Source organism: Mauremys reevesii, linkage group 3 (genome assembly GCF_016161935.1).
Source record: "Mauremys reevesii isolate NIE-2019 linkage group 3, ASM1616193v1, whole genome shotgun sequence".
Classification (NCBI taxonomy): Eukaryota; Metazoa; Chordata; order Testudines; family Geoemydidae; genus Mauremys; species Mauremys reevesii.
This window is the reverse complement of record NC_052625.1, coordinates 164,518,249-164,543,489: the sequence shown is the minus strand read 5'-3', so window position 1 is coordinate 164,543,489 and position 25,241 is coordinate 164,518,249. Positions and strand designations below refer to the sequence as shown.

At 42.0% G+C, this 25,241-nt stretch overlaps 2 protein-coding genes across 4 annotated transcripts in view; one reads left to right on the top strand and one right to left on the bottom strand.

The window, feature by feature from the left end:
• Window positions 1-629: 629 nt before the first annotated feature.
• KLHL31 (kelch like family member 31) lies at window positions 630-24,088 on the bottom strand. 2 transcript variants are annotated; one of them, XM_039531109.1, is made up of 4 exons: window positions 24,010-24,088; window positions 8,549-8,608; window positions 4,708-5,911; window positions 630-1,402 (listed from the first exon to the last, which is right to left on the bottom strand). In XM_039531109.1, exons 3-4 carry the CDS (start codon window positions 5,877-5,879, stop codon window positions 670-672), a joined length of 1,905 nt encoding a protein of 634 aa, XP_039387043.1. In that variant the 5' UTR covers window positions 5,880-5,911; window positions 8,549-8,608; window positions 24,010-24,088; the 3' UTR covers window positions 630-669. The 2 variants fall into 2 exon arrangements, with proteins under 2 accessions (XP_039387043.1, XP_039387042.1); XM_039531108.1 differs by lacking the exon at window positions 24,010-24,088 and adding an exon at window positions 14,208-14,740.
• Window positions 14,885-25,241, top strand: part of LOC120401311 (elongin-A-like) — a 34,321-nt gene continuing 23,964 nt past the window's right edge. Inside the window, exon 1 of one of the 2 annotated variants that reach the window (XM_039531111.1) lies at window positions 14,885-15,047. In XM_039531111.1, the coding sequence (XP_039387045.1) occupies window positions 14,970-15,047 (78 nt within the window). In that variant the 5' untranslated portion in view covers window positions 14,885-14,969. The remainder of the gene's footprint in view (window positions 15,048-25,241) is intronic. The other variant, XM_039531110.1, reaches the window with a different exon arrangement.

The window sequence follows — 25,241 nt, the reverse complement described above, 5'->3', positions numbered from 1 at the left end:
ACCTATAAAAATTAAATGTCTACATCGTAAATCACAATGCAGTAAGGAAACCTCCCTTCTAATTTCAAATAGAGTTTTGAAGACTTGTTTGTGGACATCACTACCTAGAGGGAAAAAAATATATTTCATACTTGATATGTGCAGTAAATTGTTGTTAAATATCTTTTGCCATATATAAAATCTATAAAGAGAACAAAAGTGACCAAGTTTATGATGCCATGATATATTACTAATATATGGAGATTTATTAATAATAATCCTTGGCTGTTCCCTAGTGCCTCTTATGCCAGAGTCTCAAAGCACTTTAAAAACATTAGTTGATTATTATCCCCATTTTACAGATGAGGAAACTGAGGAAGAGAAAAGTTAAGTGATTTGCCAAAAGTAACACAGCAAGTCAGTGGCAAAGTTAGGGATAGGACTGAGTCCCTGTTCTAACTGTGGCACAACATTATATTCCCACTAAGTACATTCACTGTATCTTAAAGATGTTGTTTCACACCATGTAGTTTAAAGATCATGAAAATTGGCCAGTTTTGTAAAATTAAAATTTTTACAATGGCAATTTCCTGCCCCCACAGAAGCAGAGAAGGCTACTTAAAGGGTTAACTACACAGCTGTGTAAATAAAAGTTTTTTATTTATTCTTGATGAAACCTAATTATAATGTTTAAATACTGACTGGCACAGAAGATACTGAGCTAGCTCTGGATTCCCTTGTTTTGTTATTGGGCATGGCAATGGTACAACAAGATACTCCTACTGTGGCTTCAGGCAACTCATCTTCCTCAGTCCATTCATTAAGATCCGGATTATAGCACTGAATGCACTTCTTATATTTCTTTTCTATTTCATTCCACCCACCCACCAAGTAAATTTTCCCATTAAGAGTTGAAGCACCTGCAGTGCTCACTCCAGTTGGCAGGGGAGCAGCATAGCTCCACTGGCCAGCATAAGGATTGTAGCACTCAACAGGGAGGACATCAATCCTTTCACCCCGACCTCCCAGTTGGGACCCACCCATAACATAGACCCTCTCCCCAAGGGAAACAGCACAGTGCCATCCTCTTGGAGTGCTAAGGGTGGACTTATCCTGCCAGCTATCATTGCTGGGGTCATACATACACACAGAGCGGGAGTAAGCATTATTTATGTAACCTCCTGTGACCAGGATTCTACCATCTATGACTGCACTGGCATGGCAGCACCTGGCTACCTCCAGCGGTGCCTTCATTTGCCACTGGTTAACTGCAGGCACATAGCATTCAACTGAGGATAGACACCCTTCAGAGTTGCGACCACCCACTGCAAAAAGGAGGCCATTGAATACATTCAGGCTAAAATGGGTGCGCTTCTGATTCATGTTGGCCAGGTGAATCCATGTGTTGAAACGAGGATCATATCTGCAAACATTAAGAACAGAGAATAACTGATGCAATCAAAATACTCAAATATTTCTATGGGAAGGCCTACATCATCACATCTGCCACTCTATAGTTAAAACTGTGGGGCTTCTAAATCACTGTTTAATTTTTACTGTCTGGCTATTACAATTCACTTGAACTGAAAGTTAGAGTTCTTGTTAAATTTCGGTACAAATAGGTTTCATTCTTTAACGGGTGAGAAATGTATCTTTGTAATTCAAAAATAGTTTTGTCAATAAAATCTGGCATGTATTTAGCACATAATTTGATCTAATTACCTTCAGTAATTTGATTTAAAAAACCTCAACCACCTAAGAACCTTGGAAAGTGACTATTGTGCCTGTACAGTATCTAATTTCAAATACTATTCTCTATTTTTTGTAATTTAATTTCAAATGTGTCTTGTAATATGCATCTCAAGATTTTACATGACCAGTCTTTAAAAGTGACATAGTGGCTCCTTTATAATAAATACAATGATGTATTTATTAAATTTGTTCTTATATAATATATTCTGTACTGTACCTGGTCATATGTTCTTTTAAAGCCCAGTATTGCTGCCATTGAAGTTAATAGGAATCTTGCCAAACATCCCAATGTGTGCAGTATTGGGCCTTTTGGTAGTAGTAATTCAGAATTTATATGGCACTTTGTAAGTATTTCTATCTTCAAAGCATTGTACAAGCATTTTAAATGGTATATTTGTTGTCAGTAAAAAGATGCATTTTAAATATTTAGGGCCAACTTGGTAACTACTTATTAATGCAAAAAATCCTTACTCAGAGAAAGTTTAATTAATTTCATTGGGATTGTTAGTATCAGTAATATATAATAGGAGTCAAGTATCAGAGGGGTAGCCGTGTTAGTCTGGATCTGTAAAAGCAGCAAAGAGTCTTGTGGCACCTTATAGACTAACAGACGTTTGGGAGCATGAGCTTTCGTGGGTGAATACCCACTTCGTCGGACGCATGTAGTGGAAATTTCCAGGGGCAGGTATATATAAGCAAGCAAGAAGCAGGCTAGAGATAATGAGGTTAGTTCAATCAGGGAGATTGAGGTCCTCTTCTAGCAGCTGGAGGTGTGAAAACCAAGAGAGGAGAAGCTGGTTTTGTAGTTGGCAAGCCATTCACAGTCTTTGTTTAATCCTGAGCTGATGGTGTCAAATTTGCAGATGAACTGAAGCTCAGCAGTTTCTCTCTGAAGTCTGGTCCTGAAGTTTTTTTGCTGCAGGATGGCCACCTTAAGATCTGCTATTGTGTGGCCAGGGAGGTTGAAGTGTTCTCCTACAGGTTTTTGTATATTGTCATTCCTAATATCTGATTTATATCCATTTATCCTTTTCTGTAGAGATTGTCCAGTTTGGCCAATGTACATAGCAGAGGGGCATTGCTGGCATATGATGGCATATATTACATTGGTGGACATGCAGGTGAATGAGCCGGTGATGGTGTGGCTGATCTGGTTAGGTCCTGTGATGGTGTCGCTGGTGTAGATATGTGGGCAGAGTTGGCATTGAGGTTTGTTGCATGGACTTTATGTTGTTATAAACCTCGATGCCAATTCTGCCCACATATCTACACCAGCGACACCATCACAGGACCTAACCAGATCAGCCACACCGAAGTGAGCTGTAGCTCACGAAAGCTCATGCTAAAATAAATTTGTTAGTCTTTAAGGTGCCACAAGTACTCCTGTTCTTTTTGCTGAGCTTCAGTTCATCTGCAAATTTGACACCATCAGCTCAGGATTAAACAAAGACTGTGAATGGCTTGCCAACTACAAAACCAGTTTCTCCTCTCTTGGTTTTCACACCTCAGCTGCTAGAAGAGGGCCTCATCCTCCCTGATTGAACTAACCTTGTTATCTCCAGACTGCTTCTTGCTTGCTTATATATACCTGCCCCTGGAAATTTCCACTACATGCATCCGACGAAGTGGGTATTCACCCACGAAAGCTCATGCTCCCAAACGTCTGTTAGTCTATAAGGTGCCACAAGACTCTTTGCTGCTTTTATAAATAATAGGAGTTAGCTCTTGTCTGACATTTTACATCCATATCTCTGAAAGCAATTATACTAATGCAGACAAGTGAAGAGACTTGCTCAAGGTCAATGGCAAAGCTAGGAATAGAATTCAGGTTGGGTCACATTGACTCCTGTGACTATGTGGTATTATTCCAGCTCGCTGTTTAATTTCCACCATGCAGTCCACATAAAATATCTGTGGGCTGAGGTCAGGCAGGGCCTGAAATAAGTGGGGGTAGCTGGGGGAACCATCTCCTCTATGCAATGTTTTGCCCTAGCAAATTGACATAAATGACGAAACCGACCAACCAAACAACAGAGGAAGTTAGTGCTGCATTAGTTCTCCCTGTACACTCACTGACCACCCTTCTAGGAGGGGTTATTTGGGCATTCCTGTTCAGGGGCTCTCCTCAACAGTAGCAGAGTAACAGCTGTGTGTGCTGGGAAGCTGCTCAAAGAAAGGCATACAAATTATGCTTATATATTATTATTAGACAGTGTATTAGATATATACTGAAATCCATGAGTTTTCCCATTTCTGGACCATTTATGGGGCCATAATGTGCCATTGATTTTTAGGCAGAACACGTTTAAAATCAGTAGAAAGTTCCCCTTACAAATAATTTGACCGCAGGCCTCTAGGTTGAAATCTCCTTGTGTTCTACATTACTGCCACTCATACAGTTCTAGGGGGACAATGCACTGGAACTGCAGTCCTTCAGAAACTATGCAGCATTTTGTGTATTTGATCCGGGTGGGAACAACGTAGCATTTAAGAAACAAAGATATTGCTTCTAAACCTATGTCATGAGAAATAAAGACCAAAATAAATGAAATATAGAAAAAATGTTGAAAATAAAAAAAGAATCACAATCATTTCTAAAAAATGTTCTTCAAAGTTTTCCACAAGGCATCAATAGCTCTTGAACTTGAAGAATTCTTGCCTTGTTTGGTCTGTTACAACATTAATGCTTCTTACAATTTTCCTGCATTTTCATATTTAAATAGCCATTATTCATTTAATTTTGGCTTGAGGTAGATTTTCTGATTTGGAGGTGGTGTTCTTTATACATCTGTGATTATGGATGGATAGTTTGCGTGACTTTAGTCGAACATTTGTAATAGCTAAAATTTTAAATATCATCCTTTTTCTCCCCTGCTAATAATCTTATCTGGTTTTGCTAAGTTTTGCACTCAAGCTTGGATTTGCTCCTGCACAATGTGGAATCTGCCTCTCCTTCCCTTATAAATAATAATTTACCTGCAGAAATTGCTGACAGCATGCTTGGCCTGGTTCCTGGCATCATTCTGGTCTTCACCACCAGCCACATAGAGAAATCCATCCATCACAGTCACACACTGATTAAAACTTTTAGCAGGCATTTCAGTAAGCTTCTTCCATCCATTATCAGGATCTCTGTATAAGATGTCTCTGCTAAGGGACTTTTCTGTTAATGCTGGGCGTCCCCCAACAGTAACTAGGACTCTGAAACCTCCACGAATCCTTGTTCTTCTAGACTGCAGTGTATTCTGATTATATGGAAGCAAGTGGTAGTTCATGGCATCCACTAGAAGTCGGTGGCAGTCTGTGTCTTGCATCATTCTTGGTACAGTTTGAACATAATTGACCAAGTCTTGAGCAGAGATTGTACCAAAACGAATGTTGCCCAAGAGATCTGCAGCATACTTTGCTCTTTTTTGGTCAAATTCCAGCCATTTTATTGCTATCTGGAATGCAGCAATTTCAGAAGGCAACTGCAAGTCGTCATCTGCAAGGAGTTCATTGATTTGATCAAAAGTAAGTTTTAAGAACTGATCTGTTTCTGAAAACTCAATGAAGTTGTCTCTAATAAATTTCTGTGCTGCTTCCTTGGTGTTTTTTAGTCCATATGTCTCTGCAATATTGGCAATATACATACAGTTCTCAACATTGATTTCTTGCATCAAAAAATCAGAGCACATCTTTACAAGGGTGTGAATCTGAAGATAGACTGCTGTGGAAATTATACTACCTATTGTGTAGAGTGAAAGAGTTAGCTTTCCAGTGTAAGCATAGGTGATAACGGTGGCTAGGCCCAATGGAGATACATCATTGAGATCCACTCTTTGAGTAGATGGGTCTTTCTTTAAGATGTTATGAAAGTAGTCGCTACATGAAGCCATCACCACCTTGTGAACATTGAAGGATTTGGTTTTGGTACCAATAATCAAGTCACAAAGAAAATTTTCCTGCCTCATTCTGCTTAGCCCTTCCAAGAGATTTGGGCTATAAGAAGAATCAGAAACCTCAGCTGAAATGCAGCTGAAGCCATTCCCTCCGTCTAAGAAGCCATTCAAGCCATTTAGTTTACTTAGGGGGCCATCCTCCACAATTATAGTCATCTCATTGATATCGCCTTTGTTCTTTTTGACATTCTTCTTTTTAGGAGCCATGACTGCAATAGAATATCACAGCCAAGAGCTTGCTGAAAAATACAATGATAAAGTTTAGAGTTACGTTTCAGTTATAAGTATTTAACATCTGACTGATGACCCAACAGAGTTTAAACTTTATCAATAAATGGAACCACTGTAAGAACAGAACATAAAGTAACATATCTTACTACTACTTCAAAACTTAAAATTGTGTGTTTTATTGGACTGCATTGGAGTGTGGTTGCTAATAATAAATACTGAGTAGGATTCATCTGGAACTATAGTTATATAGCAAGAATGCTTTTAAAATTAACTCTTGTTTATAACAAGATCACAAAAATCAAGTTTCCCCAAGAATGAATTTAGTATGCAAATTCAGTGGAACTGCAAGAGTTCTCTAAATCCAAATTTAGAAGTTTCTGTTTCCCAGAAGTAAAATGAGTTTGGCTAGTATAAACTTTAAAAAATAGAATAATATTTTAAAGTCAGGACCCAGACCTATAATTTTTTTAGTCAAAAACACAATAAAGGGATAGGATCGGATTCTGTTCTTGCTTTCAGAAGTGCTAGTCACAATTTACAGTGATGTAAATGAGTTCAGAATCTGACACAAGAAAATAAAAAATGGGGAAAGTTTTCCACAAATAAAGAGTACGAAACATTTTTTGGGAAAGTGTATTTTAGTCATGGTTGTCTGTATTTTTAGACTGAGGATCTGAGCCTGAGTGCTTTCAGGATTGGAATTGTAGATTTATTAGGTTTATGGAATACCATTTCCATGTCAAAAGCGACAGAGTCCTATGGCACCTTATTGATTAACAGACGTATTGGAGCATAAGCTTTCGTGGGTGAATACCCACTTCGTCAGACATTCACCCACGAAAGCTTATGCTCCAATATGTCTGTTAGTCTATAAGGTGCCATAGGACTCTTCGTCGCTTTTTACAGATCCAGACTAACATGGCTACCCCTCTGATACTATTTCCATGTCATTCAGAAATGCCCTTCTACATATAATTTACTTCACAAGCTTTCCCATATTTATATCGTACTGTCCATAATTGAAATTATGGTGCCCACAATTTCATCATCAATTATTGAGGGTATTTCTGAAAAAAAAAGCCTAACTTTGTTTTGTAAAAGAATTGATACAGACTTAGCAACAGGTATTAGATTTAAGAAGCCATTTCTGTATGTGAAGAGAATCCTCACTTTTATACAATAACATTAGATTAACTATTTAAATTATGCATATAAACTATGGGCAAATTCCTGCTCTCACTGAAGTCAGTGGCCAAACTTCTGTTGAATTCAGTGGGAGAAGGCCCTGTGTGTTCTTCAGAGGAGTTATTTCATTTACAGAATATAAGCAAATACACATTAAAGAAAGGTCCTGGTCTTAAATAATACATCAATGAAATGAGTCACCGACACTAATCAAATACAGCATTATACCTAAGATACACTATTTTCTTGCATTCTGACACAATTTCCTCAAATTCTGATCCTAACCCCCTAGACAAGGACAGAACTTGGAGGAATGCTATTTAATGATAAAATAAGAAGCGGCATCATTTACTAGATTTTTTAAATAAGCCTCTCCAATATTTCCTTGTAAAATCTCATCACATTCAACTTCCTCAAGCATGCAGCTTATAATAAGTCAGCATTTTAATTATAGAAAGGAATGGTTAGTTCCGCTGTAAGAATCAGGCTTTTTTTTTTCCTGCTGGGTGATGACTGTGTGCAGTGCGAGAGAGGCCCATGTGTGCGGAAAACGTCAGTGTCTCAGTGTCACTGCATGCCAGAATGAGCTGAGATTCCAAAATGTCCCCTTGCCAAAGAGGTGGGTCAGCTGCTCCCCTTCTCCCTGCCCACCCCGGCTGCATTCCAAGAGCTGCATCTGTTGAAACCTATCAGAGTCAGTTCTAGGAATAGTAACACTCACACAGCAGCTTGCCATTTTAAGACAGGTTCAATTTAAGGTGTATTTGCCACTTTGGACACACTTGATTGTTTCAAATGATGATTTGCAACCTATTTAAACTACAGAAAGTGCAATGTATATTTCATTGTTACAGACTGAAAAAGAGACCGAACTTTGGATGTGTTTACATATTCTATTCACAAACTTTATAGATGGCTAGATAATATTACCTTGGCAAGCAAAACTGTGGCTTTAAATATTTTCAGAGATACTTAAACTTTATAAACTTTAACACATGCACCATTTGTTCATGAAAACAAGAATTATTTTAGATCCAATAATTTTAAATGTTGTTTGTTATAAAAATAATTCTCCAAAGTTTTCCTTACCATGTACTTTTCTATCAACAGAAATTTAATGAGCTAGTTTGTTTGATTAGCAGCCAATGAGTTAAATGCAAAAGCATTTGAAGGAGAAGGAAAAGCAAAAGGAAATGCAAAAGCAAAGAAAGATATCAACCAACACACAATGAAAATATCTTAATTTTATTTTTAAGTTTTTCAAGCCTCGGGTGATTTGGTTTTCTACAGACTTTTGCCTTTCCATAGATAGAAGAGGTCATATTGATTTCACTTGAGGAATAATTCATGCCAAAGACATTCCAGGTCCAAAAATGTGCTAGATACAGACAAAAAAAAACAACCTATCCTAGAAACATGATGAATATGACCAGCAACTGCAGCAGCAGGAGCAACCTTACCTTCCTCAGCAATGCACTGTCTACAGCTGTCCAACCAGGTGTCAGTAGGAATGTCCGTTCCTAGGAAGAATGATAAGAGAGAGAATGAAAAAGAGAGAGAGAGAGAGAGAGAGCTCAGAGTCCACCTGACAAGTCCCAGCAATTGCAGTTCTAGCGTGACCCTTTGCTGTCACAGTGAATAAAAGAGGCTGGTGTCAGCGCTCTGGGGCCCTTTAAAGTGACCCCTCCTCCTCGTCTCTCTCTCTCTCTCTGCCATCCAGGGGGGTTAGGTTTCCTTTGCTTGCCTGACTTTTAAAAAATAAGGGAACAAACTTGTCTCTTAGATATAAACATAGATGTGCAAGGGAAATATAGGGCAAGCTCATGGAAAGGGCATTCTCCCCCCATCCAGCCTCATGCCAACCTCTCTGGGAGAAACTGTTTATGATAACTGTATTATTTGTCCCAGATGGACAAAATACAGCCTGATTCAGACCTCTTCTCTCCACCATCTACAGTGTAGGTTTCTTTCTGTCACTATGAGTTTAAGTAAATATAGGTCACATATCTTATTCGGATAGAGGATCATCATCACAATAGTGCTGCGGTCACCCACAACAACATGATAACTGCATTGCTATTCCAAAGAAATGCAAATAACCTTCTCCCCACAAGACAAGGTACTGGGTGTCTGAGGCGGACTAGTAATGGGATACTGAGCCCTTCATAGGCAGGGCCGGCTCCAGGCACCAGCTTAGCAAGCAGGTGCTTCCGGCGGCCATTCCGGAGCGGGGTGGCACATTCAGGTATTCGGCGACAATTCGGCGGAGGGTCCCTCACTCCCGCTCGGAGCGAAGGACCTCCCGCTGAATTGCTACAGATTGCAATTGCGGCTTTTTTTTTTTTTTTTTGGCTGCTTGGGGCGGCAAAACCCCTGAAGCTGGCCCTGTTCACAGGTTTAATGATTCAAACACAGATCATGATCCTGCCACCGAGTTTTACTCAGAATATGAGGATTTCTTTGCAAGCCTGATGGTGGAATATGTCCTTCAAGCTAGTAGTGACTAAGAACAATTACCATAAGTGATCTGTGTAAACTGAGTTCAGTTCCTACTGGACAGCTGTCCACATCTCAGAAACAAACAAACAAATCTCCATCATGATTGGCACCAGCTGACATTTTTCAGATACTGCATGGACACAAAATCCTTTCACTTCTCCAAGAAGTATCTCCAGAGTAGTATCTCCACAAAGTAGTGGTTCAGGGAAGCTTGCAATGCCACTATCAGTCTTACTTCTGTACTGTAGATAAAAAGATACCTTCAGCCTCCTGAGGTCCAACAGCTCTCATCAGTGATAGCCCTAATACAGTCACAACCCCGCCAAGATGAGAGATATCCAAGGAAAATGCTAGTACACCAGGATGTGGTTTTGGCCATTCAGTACATGGTGCTCTTTCCCTTGAGTTCATACTGAACTAAATCCCCATCATAGTGCTAGGGTGTGCTGTGTTGCTAGAGCTGCCATCTTTTGAATAAGATGTGCAGTATGCAAAACCAAGGCTGTGACAAATATTACAATAATACATAAAAATATTCCATGGTACATTTTCAAGAATAGGGGCACTGACACCAATAGGAAAGACATTGACCCCAATAAGAAAGACAATTCAAATGTAATGGTAATTCCATTCTGCCTACCTAAAAATCCCTTTGTTATGTAGAGTTGATACATTAATTTTTAACCCCCTTCCTAATATTTCTTTAAAACATGAAAGATGTTATACAAGTATAGCAATTTTCATTATAATTAAATTAACTTTTTAAAATCCACTGCATACAATGAACTCACACATTTTTTACAAGCAAGTCATTCAGCTTCACAGATTTAGGGGAAAGCTTGGCCCCATTCAACTCAGTGGCAAAGCTCCCATCAGGACGAAAGCTGTCTAATGGTTAGGGTGCTAGCCTAGGACTCTGGAAGCCTGGGTTCAATTCGTTGCTCTACCAAAGGCTTCCTATGTGACCATGGACAAGTCATTGAATCTCTCTGTGCTTCAGTTCCCCATTTCCACCTTACAGGGCTGTTGTGAAGCTAAATACATTAGAGACAGGGAGGTGTTCAGATACTACAGTGATGGGAGCCACATAAGTACCGCAGACAGAATGGAGTCAGGATTTGACCTTCTGTCCTGTCTCTGTGTTATTAGGTAACAAAAATTCAAAACACCTTATAACAGGAGGCTGTTATACCCTACTTTTAGTAAATACACAGGACTTCCAACGCCAACATTGGTTCCAGTCCATCATCTGTAGCACCTCTTATGAGAGAAACTCCTCATCCATTTTTGTGACCTTGACATTGATGTATTGGTGGACTTCACGGTTTTACTCTTCCCACCCTAAGGACAGAGCCTTTCCAAGACATTTTGGCACAAGGTGTAGCTTTCCCCCTCCAACACAATTCAAAAGACAAACCCTGATTACATCTGCTTGTTAAACAATGCACTGCTTATTTAAGAAAAATAGGTAAAATAAAGTAAAGCATTTACTCTTCATCACACATAGATTCATATAGGGGCATGCATTTCCACCAATATGTCAAGTCACTATTATTTTTGGAAAATTCTCTTATTCCGTGATACCCACAATAAGTGAGTAAAATCTGTTGCCTGGACCAGATCCTCAGCTGTGGCTGAGCAGTACTTGAAGGAGTGGGACGGGTGGAAAGGTGCAAAGGTGCCTTTTGTGACCAACTATTCCTGAATTGTCCATCCACCAGACTGTAGCCTAGTAAACAGTGGCTGTGGCCTTCTGCAGATGGGGGTCTGTGATGAGTTGGACCCCCCCCCCCCATCCAGGGTGCCACCTGATGTGCTGGGGTCTCACTGAGCCCGCCCTTTCTACCAGCCTGGGATTCCTCACCCTATTCACCCTCTCCCTCAATGTGGAAGAGATATGCACAGCTTTTTGCTCCCCCAGATATGAATTGCAAAACCTAGGTTTTGAAATAAACAATAAGTTTATTAACTACAAAAGGTAAATTTTAAGTGATTATAAGGGATAGCAAACAGAACAAAGCAGATTACTGAGAAAATAAAACAAGACACACAACTAAACTTAATACACTCAAGAAACAGGTTACAAAGTGTAATTTCTCACCCTAAATGTTGTTTTAGGCAGGTTGCAGAGCTTCTGTAGCTTAGAGTTCCAGTTATTTCTCTTTACAGACTGGACCCCATCTCATCCTGGACTTAGCCCTTGCCTTTCCCTTCAGTTGTTTTTAGCAATCTTCCTTCTTGGACTAGGAGGCAATGGAGAAGAGTCCTGATTGCCTTACTTCCCAGCCTTAAATAGAATTTACATAAAGCGGGAATCTTTTGTTTCCCAATGTGACTCCTCACCCCCTCTTAATGGAAAAACACTTAAAGCCTCAGATGGGTGTCTAATACCAGGTGACCCAATCACCTGACCCTGTAGTGTCAAAGCAGAAATCCAGCGAGCTTCTCAGGAAGGTGGGAGATTAAGTATCTTCCAAGTCTTATTGTTCTTCCTAATGGCCGACTGAGGATGATTGCCTACGGTCTGGTGGGTGTTCCCCCAAATACACACACAGTTGTAATTGTTACATAGTCAATATTCCTAACCTCTGATACAGAAATGACACATGCATACAAATTGGATAATCACATTCAGTAGATATCCTTTCCAATGATACCTCACATGACCTATCTTGCATGAAACATATCTTAGTTATGCCATATTCACATCATAACAATATTTCTATGAAGAATATGGGGTGCAGTGTCACAGCGTCACTGGGACATAAGGGACTTCCAGCCACATCCCTTCCTCGGGTCCCCATCATTCATGCCATGTCAGATGGTAGGACTCACTACAACAACTCTATGCCATGCCACCTGAGGATTCTAATAGGCAGGGAGGATTCTCCAGTGGCCAGCTAACTAATCTTAATGTTGGACAGGATCTGGCCTGTTATATAAAAATTAAAAAAAGAAATAAGATACTAAAAAAAATGCTTAACAGAGCCACCAATAAGGACATATGCCTAAAATGAGTAGCTGTACTACTGCATTGCTGCAACTCTCATCTTACTCCCCATTCCCTACCCTACTATGTGTTACCTTCATTCTCCTTCACCTCTCATGTCATGTTAAAAACTTTTAAGGTCTTCCAAGTAGGGATCATGTCCTTTCATATTATCTGGGAAGCACGTGTGTTTGTTATAGAATAATAATATTTTTGGACATATCTGGACTTGTCCTTTCTAGCACCCTCTATTAGAGGAGTTTTGCTGTTTAGTGAGAACCTAGAATGCTATCATAGGGAGACACTACAGTAAACTTCATGATGATGAGAATATTACAAAAATAATTGACCACCACATTCCCTCTCTCTATCTAGATACTTATATAGCACTCATCACCATAGCTCCTAATGGATTTTTGTCCTCACTACTCCTGTGAAGTAGGGAAACCTTATCCCCATTTCACTAAAGGGGAACTGAGGTGCAGAGTAGGTTAAGCAAGGTCTGGCTGAGTCCAGAATTGAACCCTGCTCTTGAGTCCAGTGCCCTCTCTACTAGGTCACCCTTCTACCATGCTGCATGTGGTAGGACTACATGAATTACTAATTGCACCCAGAGCTTAATTTGTGCCAGGGCTTTCCAGGGCTGAGCCCTGTCACCGCTAGGTTTGGCAGTTCATAGCCCCAGCACCTCTGCATTGTTGCATCACTGATGAATGTAAAAAAAATGCTTGAGCCCTAGCATTTAATTGCTTGAGCTCCAGCACCTCTTTCATTACAAATTAAGCACTCATGGCACCTACAAATCAATGTCTGTGAAATCATGGTGTCTTCAAAGCTTCCTAGGGGTTTCAATGGCTGGTGGAAGGGCCACAGTCTGCTTTGGTGGTGGTGTTAGCAAGAGCAGCCGGGGCATCCTCCACCACTGCCTGGGTATAAACCCTGCCAGGGAGAGTGGCCTGGCGAGTGCTTAATTTGTAATGAAAGGGGTGCTGGAGCTCAATCAATTACATGCTAGGGCTCAAGCAATGTTTTTACATTCTTAACTGATGCAGCAAGCCCAGAGGTGCTGGGGCTATGAACTGCCAAACCTAGCGGTGCCAGCCCTGGCAAGACCTGGCAAGAATTAAGCATTGGATGGGCCCTGCCACAGTGATGATGATGATGGTGATGGATGGGGAGAAAAAGGCAAGCAAAGGCTCTGCCTTCTTCACGTCTGCTCCCCAAACAGAAACGATACTGGAAGAACCCCCAATCCAGTCACTGGGGAGCATAAGGGAAGAGATGGGAGGAATGTGGGCTGCTTAGACAGTCGCAGACTTAACCAAGAGAGCGGAACAAGGGAGCCCAAAATTAACAAGGGGTTGAGGGCATCCATGAGGTCTCTGATCCTCCAAGCTGGAGAAAAGACAAACTGGAGCTGGGTGAAAACGTTGTTGATTTTATTTTGTCCACATCAACAGAGCCAAGTTTTCCTGAAAATGTTTCATTAGGTTGTGGGAGAGCCAAGGTGCTGGAAGTCATAGCTTTGATTGGCTCAAGTTGGGGGTGAGAGACAGGTTGTGCAGCTCAGCTCTGTACAGGCTCCAAAGCTTGGCTCTCTCCAGGGGTGAAAAGTAACATAAAGGACTTACCGGTATGCAGGGCAGCCGGGGTCCTGGGCAATGTAGGGGAAGGGCCACTCTGGGCCCCCTGAAGGGGGCAGGGTCTTGGGTGGAAGGGGCAGGGCTGGGGCTATACTCCTCCAGCCAGCCCTTCAGGGCTGCCTCAGCCTGGCCTGTGCTGCCTGGGGCTCCGGCAGTGATTTAAAGGGCCCAGAGACCAGGGCCAGCTGCCCCTTTTGCCCGCCCCTCCTCCCCCTGTCAGCGGCCCTGGCAGTATGATGCCACGGCAGCACCTTAAAGTCGGCTCTCTCCCCACACAGCAGTTGGTCCAATTCCAAAGCTAATGCCCAGCCCTCCCCCACCTGCCCTTCCCTGATCCTGGGCCCCACCGGGCTACCCCATGAGGGGCTGGACAATACAGGTCACTGGTTCTCAAGCAGCTCGAGGCGGACGAAGTGTGTGGGGGCGAAAGGAGGAGACACATGCCGGGAGAGGGGAGGTGGGACCCCGGGGAAAGGCTGGACGGGGAGGAAGGGGCGCCCCCAGGGAGAGAGGGTGGAAAGCGGGGGCGCGGCCGGGCGGGCGCCGGCTGCAGGGCTGAGCCCGGGGAGAGGCGCTGCTCAGAGCTCCGCCCCGCCGGCACGCGAGGAGGGACAGGCCCGGCCGGGCTGTGGCGCTCAGGGCGCTGCTATAAGAGGCGCCGCCGGGGGGCAGGTGCGGCCCGCCGAGAGCTCGGAGCTGCGCGGGTGCGTGGCGGCTGGGCCGGGTGCCTGGGCGCTGCAGGGCTTTGCTATGGCAGAGGCTGCGAGCCTGGTGCCGAGGGTCTTGTATCTGAAAGAGCGGCTCGGCCAGACTCAGGATCCCCAAAAGGTACCGCCTCGCCCCCGCGCCCCAGGCCACCCCGCACCTGCCTAGGCGAGGAGGCTGGAGTCAGCGCCCTGCGGGGGCTGCTGGGCTGGGGCCTGTTTCTGGCTGGCCGCCCCCCGTGACCCCCCGCACACAAGCTGCGGGATCCCTCTGGCAGGTCCCTCTGCGAGGCGAGTTTGTGGTTTCACTGATTTTATTGCCTTCATCTGATGACCCCTAAAGCTTCTGCTTCATCCTGAGAGCACCTAGATCCATTTATCCCCCTTGGCACTTGTTAGGCCTGAAACTTCCCCTGCTTTAGCTTGCACAGCCTAGTACTGAATGGCCTGTGTGGTCCAAGCGGAGTTATTTTTCAAAGCTCCTGAACAAAATGAGCTCCTCTCATTTTGACAGAAAAGGAGAGCTGTCCTGCTGCAGTCCTGTGGCAATGAGTGGATGCCTGCTGGAGAGAGTCCAATGTCTGTTTGATATGCGCAGCAAATCTAAGAGAAAGAAGCCTATAAGGAGGTGCTACAAACAAGCTTAAAAAGCAATAGGAATAAAATCTTAAGCATTTAGTGTTTTATAATGTACTTTTGAAAGCAAAATATAAAGTCACTTATTTATATATAGTGAAATTTATTTTAACTGATTTAATTTAACGTATCTAACTTTTACCTTTTTGATTATGTATTAAAGCTCATGTTGATGCAAAAATCAGTGTTTATTCCCATGCATCTTATATTTGATTTATGTGCTTAATATCTCTAAGGGAAGCCATGATGATAGTATAACAATGATATTGAAATGACAGTTCCATCAGTGGTGTCTTAGATGACTAGCCCTGTTGAATTTAATGGGAGTAGTCACATGTACAGTAGACCCTCAGCTACAAACACTTCTGGAAGGGAGGTTGTTCATAACTCTGAAATGGTCGTAAAATGTTATGGTTCTTTCAAAAGTTTACAACTGAACATTGACGTCATACAACTTTGAAACTTTACTATGCAGAAGAAAAATGCTGCTTTTAACTATCTTAATTTTAAATGAAACAAGCACAGAAACAATTTCCTTACCTTGTCAAATACTTTTTAAAACTTTCCCTTCATTTTTTTTAGTGGCTTACATTTAACACAGTAGTATGTTAAATATATTTTTCTCTCCACCTCACCCCTGCTGCTGCCTGATTGCATACTTCTGGTTTCAAATGAGCTGTGTAGTTGACCGTCAGTTCATAACTCTGAAATTCTATTGTATAATATTACTCTTGGTTAGAAGTATTTGAAGAATCATTGCTTAAGCTAAATCCTGTCTCTCTCATTTGTTTTGATATTCCAGTGGTGCTGAGATTGAGTGTTTTTAAGATAATTTGGAGGAGCACATTCTCTAAATTTGGAAATAAAAGGATTGACATGTCAGTACAAGATACTTTCTGAAATTTGAGTGCCTTCTGATGACTGAGGCGGGAAGGTCTTCTGTAAGAACATGTATGTTATGAGTTACTTCATAAACTAATCTTGAAAAGCTACTTAAGGTCAGTTGGCCTTTGTTGTCATTTCTCTTTGGTTATTTTGACCCGGAGTGGGGCAAGTCATGGTAATTTTATCCAGTTTATAGGGACATGCTTTTTTTAATATCAGGAGACTCTAGAATAGTGGTGGTAGTGGTTTATGATGAGAATAAGGAACAGAATGGTGAGAAGAGAATTAGAACTTGTGACCTCGATATAACAGCATCTAAAGCAAACTCATCTAAGTAACAGACAGTGTTGGTTATGTCTGAAGGCTTCTTGGCACTCAGACTAGAAAGCTAAAACACGTTGAGCTTCTAGGGGGCAAACTACTTTGTATTTGATAGCGGTTCTAAGTGTGACAAATAAGCCTTTATGACTTTGCTAATGCTATACAACAGAGAGAGGCTGAAACAGTGTAAGAAAGTTATCACATATTCCAGTCATGCCAGAAGGACAAAGCTGCTCCCAAGCTTAAAAAGGAATTCAGTAACCAGTAGGATAGCAGGATTGCCCAGGAGCTATAAGAAGTACCCAGCTGGGAAGTACCCAGAACCAAACCTCAACACAGATCAGTCCGATCTGAAGGATCAGCATTTGACCACTAAAGCAAACTAAGATGAAACCAGACCTGAGCAGGAAGATTAGCAGGATTCCACTGGCTATCTTGACAACTAATGGGCATCCAACTTCATGCTTAAAGGAAACTGAAGGTATGTCTATGCTTAACACTACAGCAGCAGAGCTGAAGCTGTGCTGCTGTAGTGCTTCAGTGTAGACATTACCTACTCCAACAGGAGAGGTTCTCCCATTGCAATAGGTAATTCACCTCCCTGAGAGGCAGTAGATAGATGAACAGGAGACTAGCTCTGTCTACACCAAGGGTTAGGTCAGCATAGTTACCTCTCTCGGGTGTGGATTTTGGATGCAAGTTCCCAGTGTTGACGACCCCCAAGTATAACATTTAATCAGATACCATTGTTGAAAGTTACAAGCCTGGGCAGAATATAGTAAGGCGTTATCTGTCAAAGCTATTGTATGCAGAGAACAACTATAATTTTTAAATAATAATAATTGGTGGCTCCTGAACTTAAAACTTGGAACTCATTTATGGTTACATTTTTCGTGTGTGTAATATATAAATTCATAATCTCTATTTAGACACCTATGTTTTATCTTCACTTCTATTTCAAGGGTATTTTCTATTTGTGCTGGCTATGAGAGTCGAAGTAGCAGGTTCTCCTGTGCAGAATGTTTTTTGTTGTTTCTGCAGACCATATCCTCAGTGACATCTGTGCAGCTGTTGCTTGCAAATTATGCTCCCACTTTCAGCTCTTCAAACCCACTAACCATCACTGGCATTACACAGGTGTGACTGCAAGCCTTAGTTGCCCTGGGGAATGTTTATTATTGGTGATGGAAGATCAGAAGGGGGTAATCATGTTTGACTTTCAGAGCCCTGGCTGAGTTTGCATGGCTGGCAATATTAAAACTTGTGTCTATATAACGGGGGGCGAAATGGGGAATGTCACAACTTTGGCCAGGATCTACAAAGGGACTTAGGCATTGCATCACCTAGGGTATATCTCGGGGGGGGGGGTCAGGGCTCTGGGTTGGGGGTGCAGGCTCTGGGCTGGGGCTGGGGATGAGGGGTTTGGGATGCAGGAGGGGGCTCTGGGTTTGGGGTGGGGGTTGAGGGATGGGCTTACTTTGGGTGGTTCCTGGTCAGCGGCGCAGTGGGGGTGCTAAGGCATGCTTCCTGCCTGTTCTGGTGCAGTGGATGGCGCCGCGCCCCGGAAGCGGCCAGCAGCAGGTCTGGCTCCCAGGCAGAGGCACGTAAGTGGCTCTGTGTGGCTCTTGCCCGCAGGCACTACCCCTGACCCTGGGAGTGCGGAGCTGGTGCTCGGGGCAAGGGCAGTGCACGGAGCCCTGTGGCCTCCCCTGCTTAGGAGTCAGACCTGGTGCTGGCCACTCCTGGGGTGCAGCGTGGTGTCAGAGCAGGTAGGGACTAGCCTGCCTTAGCCGGGCAGCACCACCGACGGGACATGTAATGTCCCGGTTGGCAGCGCTGACCAGAGCCGCCGCGATCCAGTGCCTTAAATTCCGTGACCCAGTACTGGGTCACAATCTGCAGTTTGAAAACCACTGCTCTAACCACCTGGTGATTGTCTTCACCCTCCCACCTCATCCTCCTGTTCTCAGGGCTGTCCTTACCCATACGCAAAGTATGCAGATGCACAGGGCCCCAGGAAATTTGGGGCACCAAATTTCTTGGGGCCCTGTGCAGCTGCATGCTGCTCCAGCCCCTGCTCCTGCACTTTCCCAGGGCCCCCGCCTCTTCCCACCCATGCTCTGCCCCAGCCCCGCCCCCACTCCCCTGAGCTCTGCAGCATGCTGAGCCTGCACTCACTGGTGGCAGGAAGTGCAGACCTGGCCCCAGCCGTGCCGCTGGTGAGTGTTGGGGGGTGGTTCTCCCTTTTTCCCCCAAGCCTGCCCCCCCCCCCACAGAGGCCTGGGGCTTGCCCCCACCCCATGAGGGGGCTGTGTAGGGCCCCAGAGTAAGTAGGGATGGCCCTGCCTGGTCTAGACAGATTTTGAATGGGACCCAATCTGGTAGGGAGCTTCTAAGCACACCTACAGGATTGGGCCCCAGGGGTGAGCTAGGAAGGTGAAGGCTCATTTTCTCCTAGTTTGTAGATTGTGTTAGAAAGGAGAGAGGCATCTGTGTACATGTTTAGAGACAGAAACTTAAGCACCTAGAAAACTTCTACTGGAAAAACTTATTAGAGTTAGGTGGCGGCTGAACAAGAAACTCTTGCAATGTTTTAGATCTGTTATTAGATAGGGATGGTAAAATTATCAAACCGGCTCCCTGCTAGATGACGAGACCTGCATCTCCTGCATGATTTCCTCCTTGACGGCCATCAGCACCGGCTCCAGCTCCTCTGGCTGTTTGGAATAGGTGATGACGGTGGCCAGAGCGGGTGGGCTGGGCTCCTGGCTTTCCGGTTTTGTGGATTACAGTGGTGACTGAAAACCAGATTTAGCTGTCTAATTCTAGGGGTTTAGTTGTCTAAGTACCTTTGTGGATCTGGGCCTTACTGTTTAAAAGATTTGCTGTCAAATTTAAAATTATTTCAGATTAGTAAATGTACAGAGTTCTGAGAGAGGTATGTGCCCACACATGCGTGCACGTGAGAGAGATGTAGTCCTGACCAGTAATATATATACTTGGTGCTTTAAAAGGGCTAATTTCTTGATGTTGAAGTTGTTTTGTGTACATCTTTCCTCCCAGTCATTGTGAACGATGTTTGGGAGTTTACTAATTGTCCCCAGAACAACAGTGCAGCAATCACAAAAGACTTAGTTGGTTTTAAAAACAAACTTCCTGGTTAGGAAAGGAAAACAGCAATGCAAAATGAAAATGTATAACAAATTGAAAAAGGGAAAGTTGATCGCAATGGCTATAAACTAGCAGTCATTAAATGCAGTCAGTTGCTGAGGGAAGCTAAAGATATCAATAAAAAATATGGCCAGTAGGATTAAAGAAGGAATTTTTAAAATGAGGACAAAAGAAACTCTTGCAATGTTTTAGATCTGTTATTAGTTAGGGATGGTAAAATTATCAATAATGATGCATAAGGAAAGCAGATGAGTTCAACAAATATTTCTGTTCTGTGTTTGGGAAGAAGCTGGAAGACTATCACAGCTCAGAGTGATAATTAAATATTTTCTATTCTGACAGAACTTGCTAAAAGTAAACACTTTCATATTTGCAGGACTGAGTAACTTGCATCCAGGAGTAATAAAAGAATTGTCCGAGGAGCTTTGTGAGCTATTGATTTAGCTGTTTAACCAAGCTAATGTTGTAGTGCCAGTTTTTAAAATGGGTAAAATGATGATGACCCAAGCAAATATAGGCCAATCAGCTGGTCACTTTTCCTCTGCAAAATAGTGGAATGGCTTATGTGGGATGTAATCAGTAAAGACTTAAAGGATGGAAGCATAATTCTGGCAGTCAAAATGTTTTTATGGAAAATGGATCTTGTCAAACTCAATTTTTTTCATGAGATTATAAATTTGGTGGCAAAGGCAACAGTGACATAGTATAATTAGACTTCTTTAAGGCATTTGATTTATTACTACACAACACTCTGATAATTAAATTAGCCCTGTACAAAATCAATGCAGCATATATTCAATGGCTTAAAAACTGTCAGTTAAATCTTTAGATGTAATTATAAATATTGAATCCTCATTCAATGTGTGTGTTTTTAATGGGGGTGCCAAGGATCTGTTATTGGCCTGATGCTATTCAGAATTTGTTGATCTGGAAGATAACATAAAAACATTGCTGGTAAAAATTGCAGATAATCCAAAAATTGGAAGGGGTAAATGATGACAGTGCTGTTCTAGAGAGCGATCTGTAACCCATGGTAAGCTGGGCTCACTTGAACAACACACATGTTAATGCAGCTAAATGCAAGGTTACATCTAGGAACCATGAGTCCCCCTTACAGTCCCCCTTGCCCCATTCTTTATTTTGGAAAGCAGTTACTCAGAAAAAGATGTAGGGTTTATGGCAGGGGTCGGCAACCTTTCAGAAGTGGTGTGTTGAGTCTTCATTTATTCACTCTAATTTAAGGTTTCGCATGCCAGTAATACATTTGAACATTTTTTAGAAGGTCTCTTTCTATATGTCATAATATATAACTAAACTATTGTATGTAAAGTAAATAAGGTTTTTAAAATGTTTAAGATGCTTCATTTAAAAATAAATTAAAATACAGAGCCCCCTGGACCAGTGGCCAGGATCCGGGCAGTGTGAGTGCCACTGAAAATCAGCTCGCATGCCACCTTCGGCACATGTGCCACAGGTTGCCTACCCCTGGTTTATGGTGAATAGCCAGTTGATCGTGAGATGAAAATACAATGTGGTGGTTTATAGAGCAAATGCTGTCCTTGGCTGTGTAAGCAGTAGATGTAGAGCTATGTTGTCACCACTGTGTATGGTGTTGGTGAGATAATTACTATAATAGTGTCTAGTTCTGGGGGGGCTACAGTTACAAAATGATGCTGACAGACTGGAAAGGATTCAGAAAAGAGCTGCAAGAATGATTTGATGTCTGGAAACCTATTTTAATGTGAGATTAAAGAAGCTCAAAGAAGATTAAGAGGTGACTTGATCACAGTCTGGCGGTACCTGCATGGCAAAAAGATTACTGATAGTAGCGGGTTCTTTGATCTCTTAAGGAAAAGGCACAGTGAAATCCAGTGGTTGAAAGCTGAAGCTAGACAAGTTCAGGCAAAAAGTAAGGCACAATTATTTTCGGTAAAGGGCACTAAACAGTTGGAGCAATTTACCTAGGAATGTGGTGGCTTGTCCATCACTTGAAGTCTTTAAATCAATGTCTTTCTAAAAGCGATGCTCTAGTTTAACCAGAAGTTATGGGGGCTTGATATAGGAATTCTAGGGCCTGTGTTATGCAGCAGATGAGATTAAATTATTATAATAGTCCCTTCTGTCTTCAAACTCTCTGGTAATTGTTGGTTAAAGTTATACATAATGCAAGCAGACCTATTTGAAGGGAAGGGTATAATGGCTATAGCCTATAAGGACACTAAAACATCTTTAGAAGAGTCTTAAGTTGCAGTTTTCAACTTCACCCTCACTGTAACAGCAACCATCACCTTGTCCTTACAGAGCTGTTTTGTTAATATTTGGTGCTTGTCAGGTGTCTTAATCTGAGGTGCAGGACAACTGAAGTTAATCTCAAACCCAAATGAAGAATTCATGCTTAATGCACAACAATCTGAGTTTATTTAAAAACTAGCATCCTGTCCTTTTTTGAAAAATCCTATAAACTATCAAGGATCCACCATTGCTCATACCACCCCCCAGATCATAGTGAGGCACAACCTGTCCCGGGGTACCAGTCCCCAAGGAGCTCCCTTGGGCTGAGGGAGGGTACAATGAGTAGTTTCTGATGGTGGAGCCAACTCTAGGACCTAGAGACTTCTTTTTCTGTTCAGGGTCATGGGCACCATCAGCCCTAGGGATAGATGAAAGGTAGAGTCAGGGCCTCCCTTGAACAGACTAGATTGGGGGTCCCTGAAGCACTAGTCCCCATCCAGCCTCCTTGAGTCATGTGGGCTTACATAAGGGGAATGGGAAAAAGCACCACCTGCTGGGGAGTAGACAAGCCTGGGAGCTAGGGAGAATTCAGTAGCCATACCGTTCCAGTAAGAGATGCCCACCTCACTCCTGGACCATTACAGCACTTTGGATGCTGGTGTTGTCATCACTGTGCCTTCAGTTTAGACTCTGAACGTTCTTTTCTATTTGCTGGCTGGTTGTTTGCTCCCACCTCTTCTTCTCTACTGCCTCTCTGCTGTCCTTGTCCTTCATGCTCCTCTCCAGCTTTTCTTCTTGCCTCTCTTCTCTACACATCCAATGTCCTTTTTCCCCTTCCTTTCTCACTGTTGCTCTCACTAACACCTCCTCCTCCCGCTTTCCCCAGTTATTCTATCTCCAATTCTATAATTCATTTAAAAAACATGCCACAAAACCAGAAAGCAAATCATGGAACTAGCATGACTTTTGCCAACCGTCATTCTGTCCATATGTCTCAACCCTTTGTCCTTCCCTTTGTCTTCACTAGTTAAATTGTTAGATCTTAGTCCCTTCCCCTATCCCTTACTGTGTGATTGCTCTAGGCACTGTATAGTGAGACTGCCATCTTGGTTTGGTGCCTCTGGTGCTTCCATAATACAGATAATAATGGAATAGCCTATCTTCTATACAGCAATTAAAAAATATAGTTTTATTTACTGTCTGTAGGTTTTTTTTTTTTAAGAATTTCTGTAGATCCCTATTAAATTGTATGGGACTTTCCATAAGAATGTAGCTAATGACACTTTGTAAAGATAAAACCTTTAAGCTATTTTATAACAAAACAGTGGAGGGACTAACATTGTTCTATGGAATAAAATATGGGAAAAACTACATCAATTTTTGAGTACAGTCCAATGAGCAAAGTATAGTTAGAAGGGCCATAATTTGCATTCTCATAGCTGTTAGAGCAAAGCAGAGAAACTAGGACCTTCAGATTTTATTTGAAGAGGTGCTAATAACTCTGAGATATTGGGCAAGTTACTTAATTTCTCTGCCTTAGTTTGCTTGACATAAAGAAATTCCAAAGGAGTATTCTGGAACTAAATTCATGTTTGTGGAGAGCTCTGAGGCTGTCAGATGAAAAGTTTAAATGTATTTTTATTATGCCTTGTTGTATGCTCTAATTTTAGCAAAGGCCATATGTTGATAGACATTGGATCATGGTTACTTAAGTAAAAATCAGATTTTAAGAAAAAGCTGAAATAAAAGCTGTCTGGCAAACTAGATAGTTTCTGAGCTGTCATCTGAAGAAATTTGCTACAGTTTTGTTCAATAAGCTACATTTTCTTTTTTGATCATACCTGTATGAAAGTTTGATGGCTCATAAAGAGACGGGGAACGGTTGCATCCGTGTGTGTTGCTGTCACTGTTCAGGCTTTGCACTCTCTCTTGTATTGGATTGTGAGGTCAGCCATTTTTTTTATATTGCTAGACTAGCTGCTGGCATTTACGTTGCCCATTTATAGTACAAAGTAAATGGAGCTGTCTGTCCTCTGGCATTCCCATACATAGTGACTGATCTCACTGCAAACTCATCCGTCCCAGGCTTTCTAGCGAACAGGAGATGCTTTCCATAAAAAGGATTGTCAGGGAATCTGATTTATTCTTTTATTTTATATATTTTTTCTAATGCAATTGGTTGGTTCTTGTGTTGACTTCCTAAATGTATCATATATTTCAAGAAAGGAAAATTGATATTGCAGCCCTGGTATAGTAACTCTTTGGGATGAGAACTTTTAAATCTCCTATTAAAATATGAGAATTGCTTGTCGTCTACATGCACTTGTGATACACTGGTCTGCTGGTTTTGATGTGGTGTCCAATAGATTTGATATTGATGTTGCCTGTAATACAACAAGTACTCCCTGAAATCTTACTGTGGATCCTTCGTGATAAGTTAATTCACAAAGCTGAATTACCTTTCAGACGTCTGTAAAAAAGTTGAACTGCCTTTAAATTGTCTCTTCCTGTTCTGTTCTTAGTGATCAAAACATTTAATTAACTAATTTTATCATGACTCTAGGTTTGACTCTGAAGACCTTTCCTTTGCAAAGTCTGAGAAATAAACTCTAGTTTGTTTGGGTATCCAGTCATCCTGTATGGCTAAATGTCTGAGACTTCTTTTGACTTTTTTCTTTTTAATTTATGTTAATAGTGATGCTATCCAATTTCTTTCTATATGCTGATTATAGAAACTATATATATCAAAAACTTGGTTTCTAATAATTTTGACTGAAGACCTATGAACAAATGCCTTCCTTTGTACCCGTTTGTGCATCAGATTTTTCTGATGGGTTACTTAGGAAGGAGAGAACTAATCTAAGTTTAACTGTGTGTGATCTGTTTCTACTAAGTAAGTGGTAACCAAGCCAAGCACTGGGGACAGGGTGTCATCAGGAAAAATACCACTGTTACCTTTTGGGATGCAAACTACATACACACACAAATTAGAGTCCTTTTATATATGATGCTGCTTCTGTTGGCTCCTGGAAGCCTTATTTTTAATAATTTAATTTAATTAAAATTTCAGATT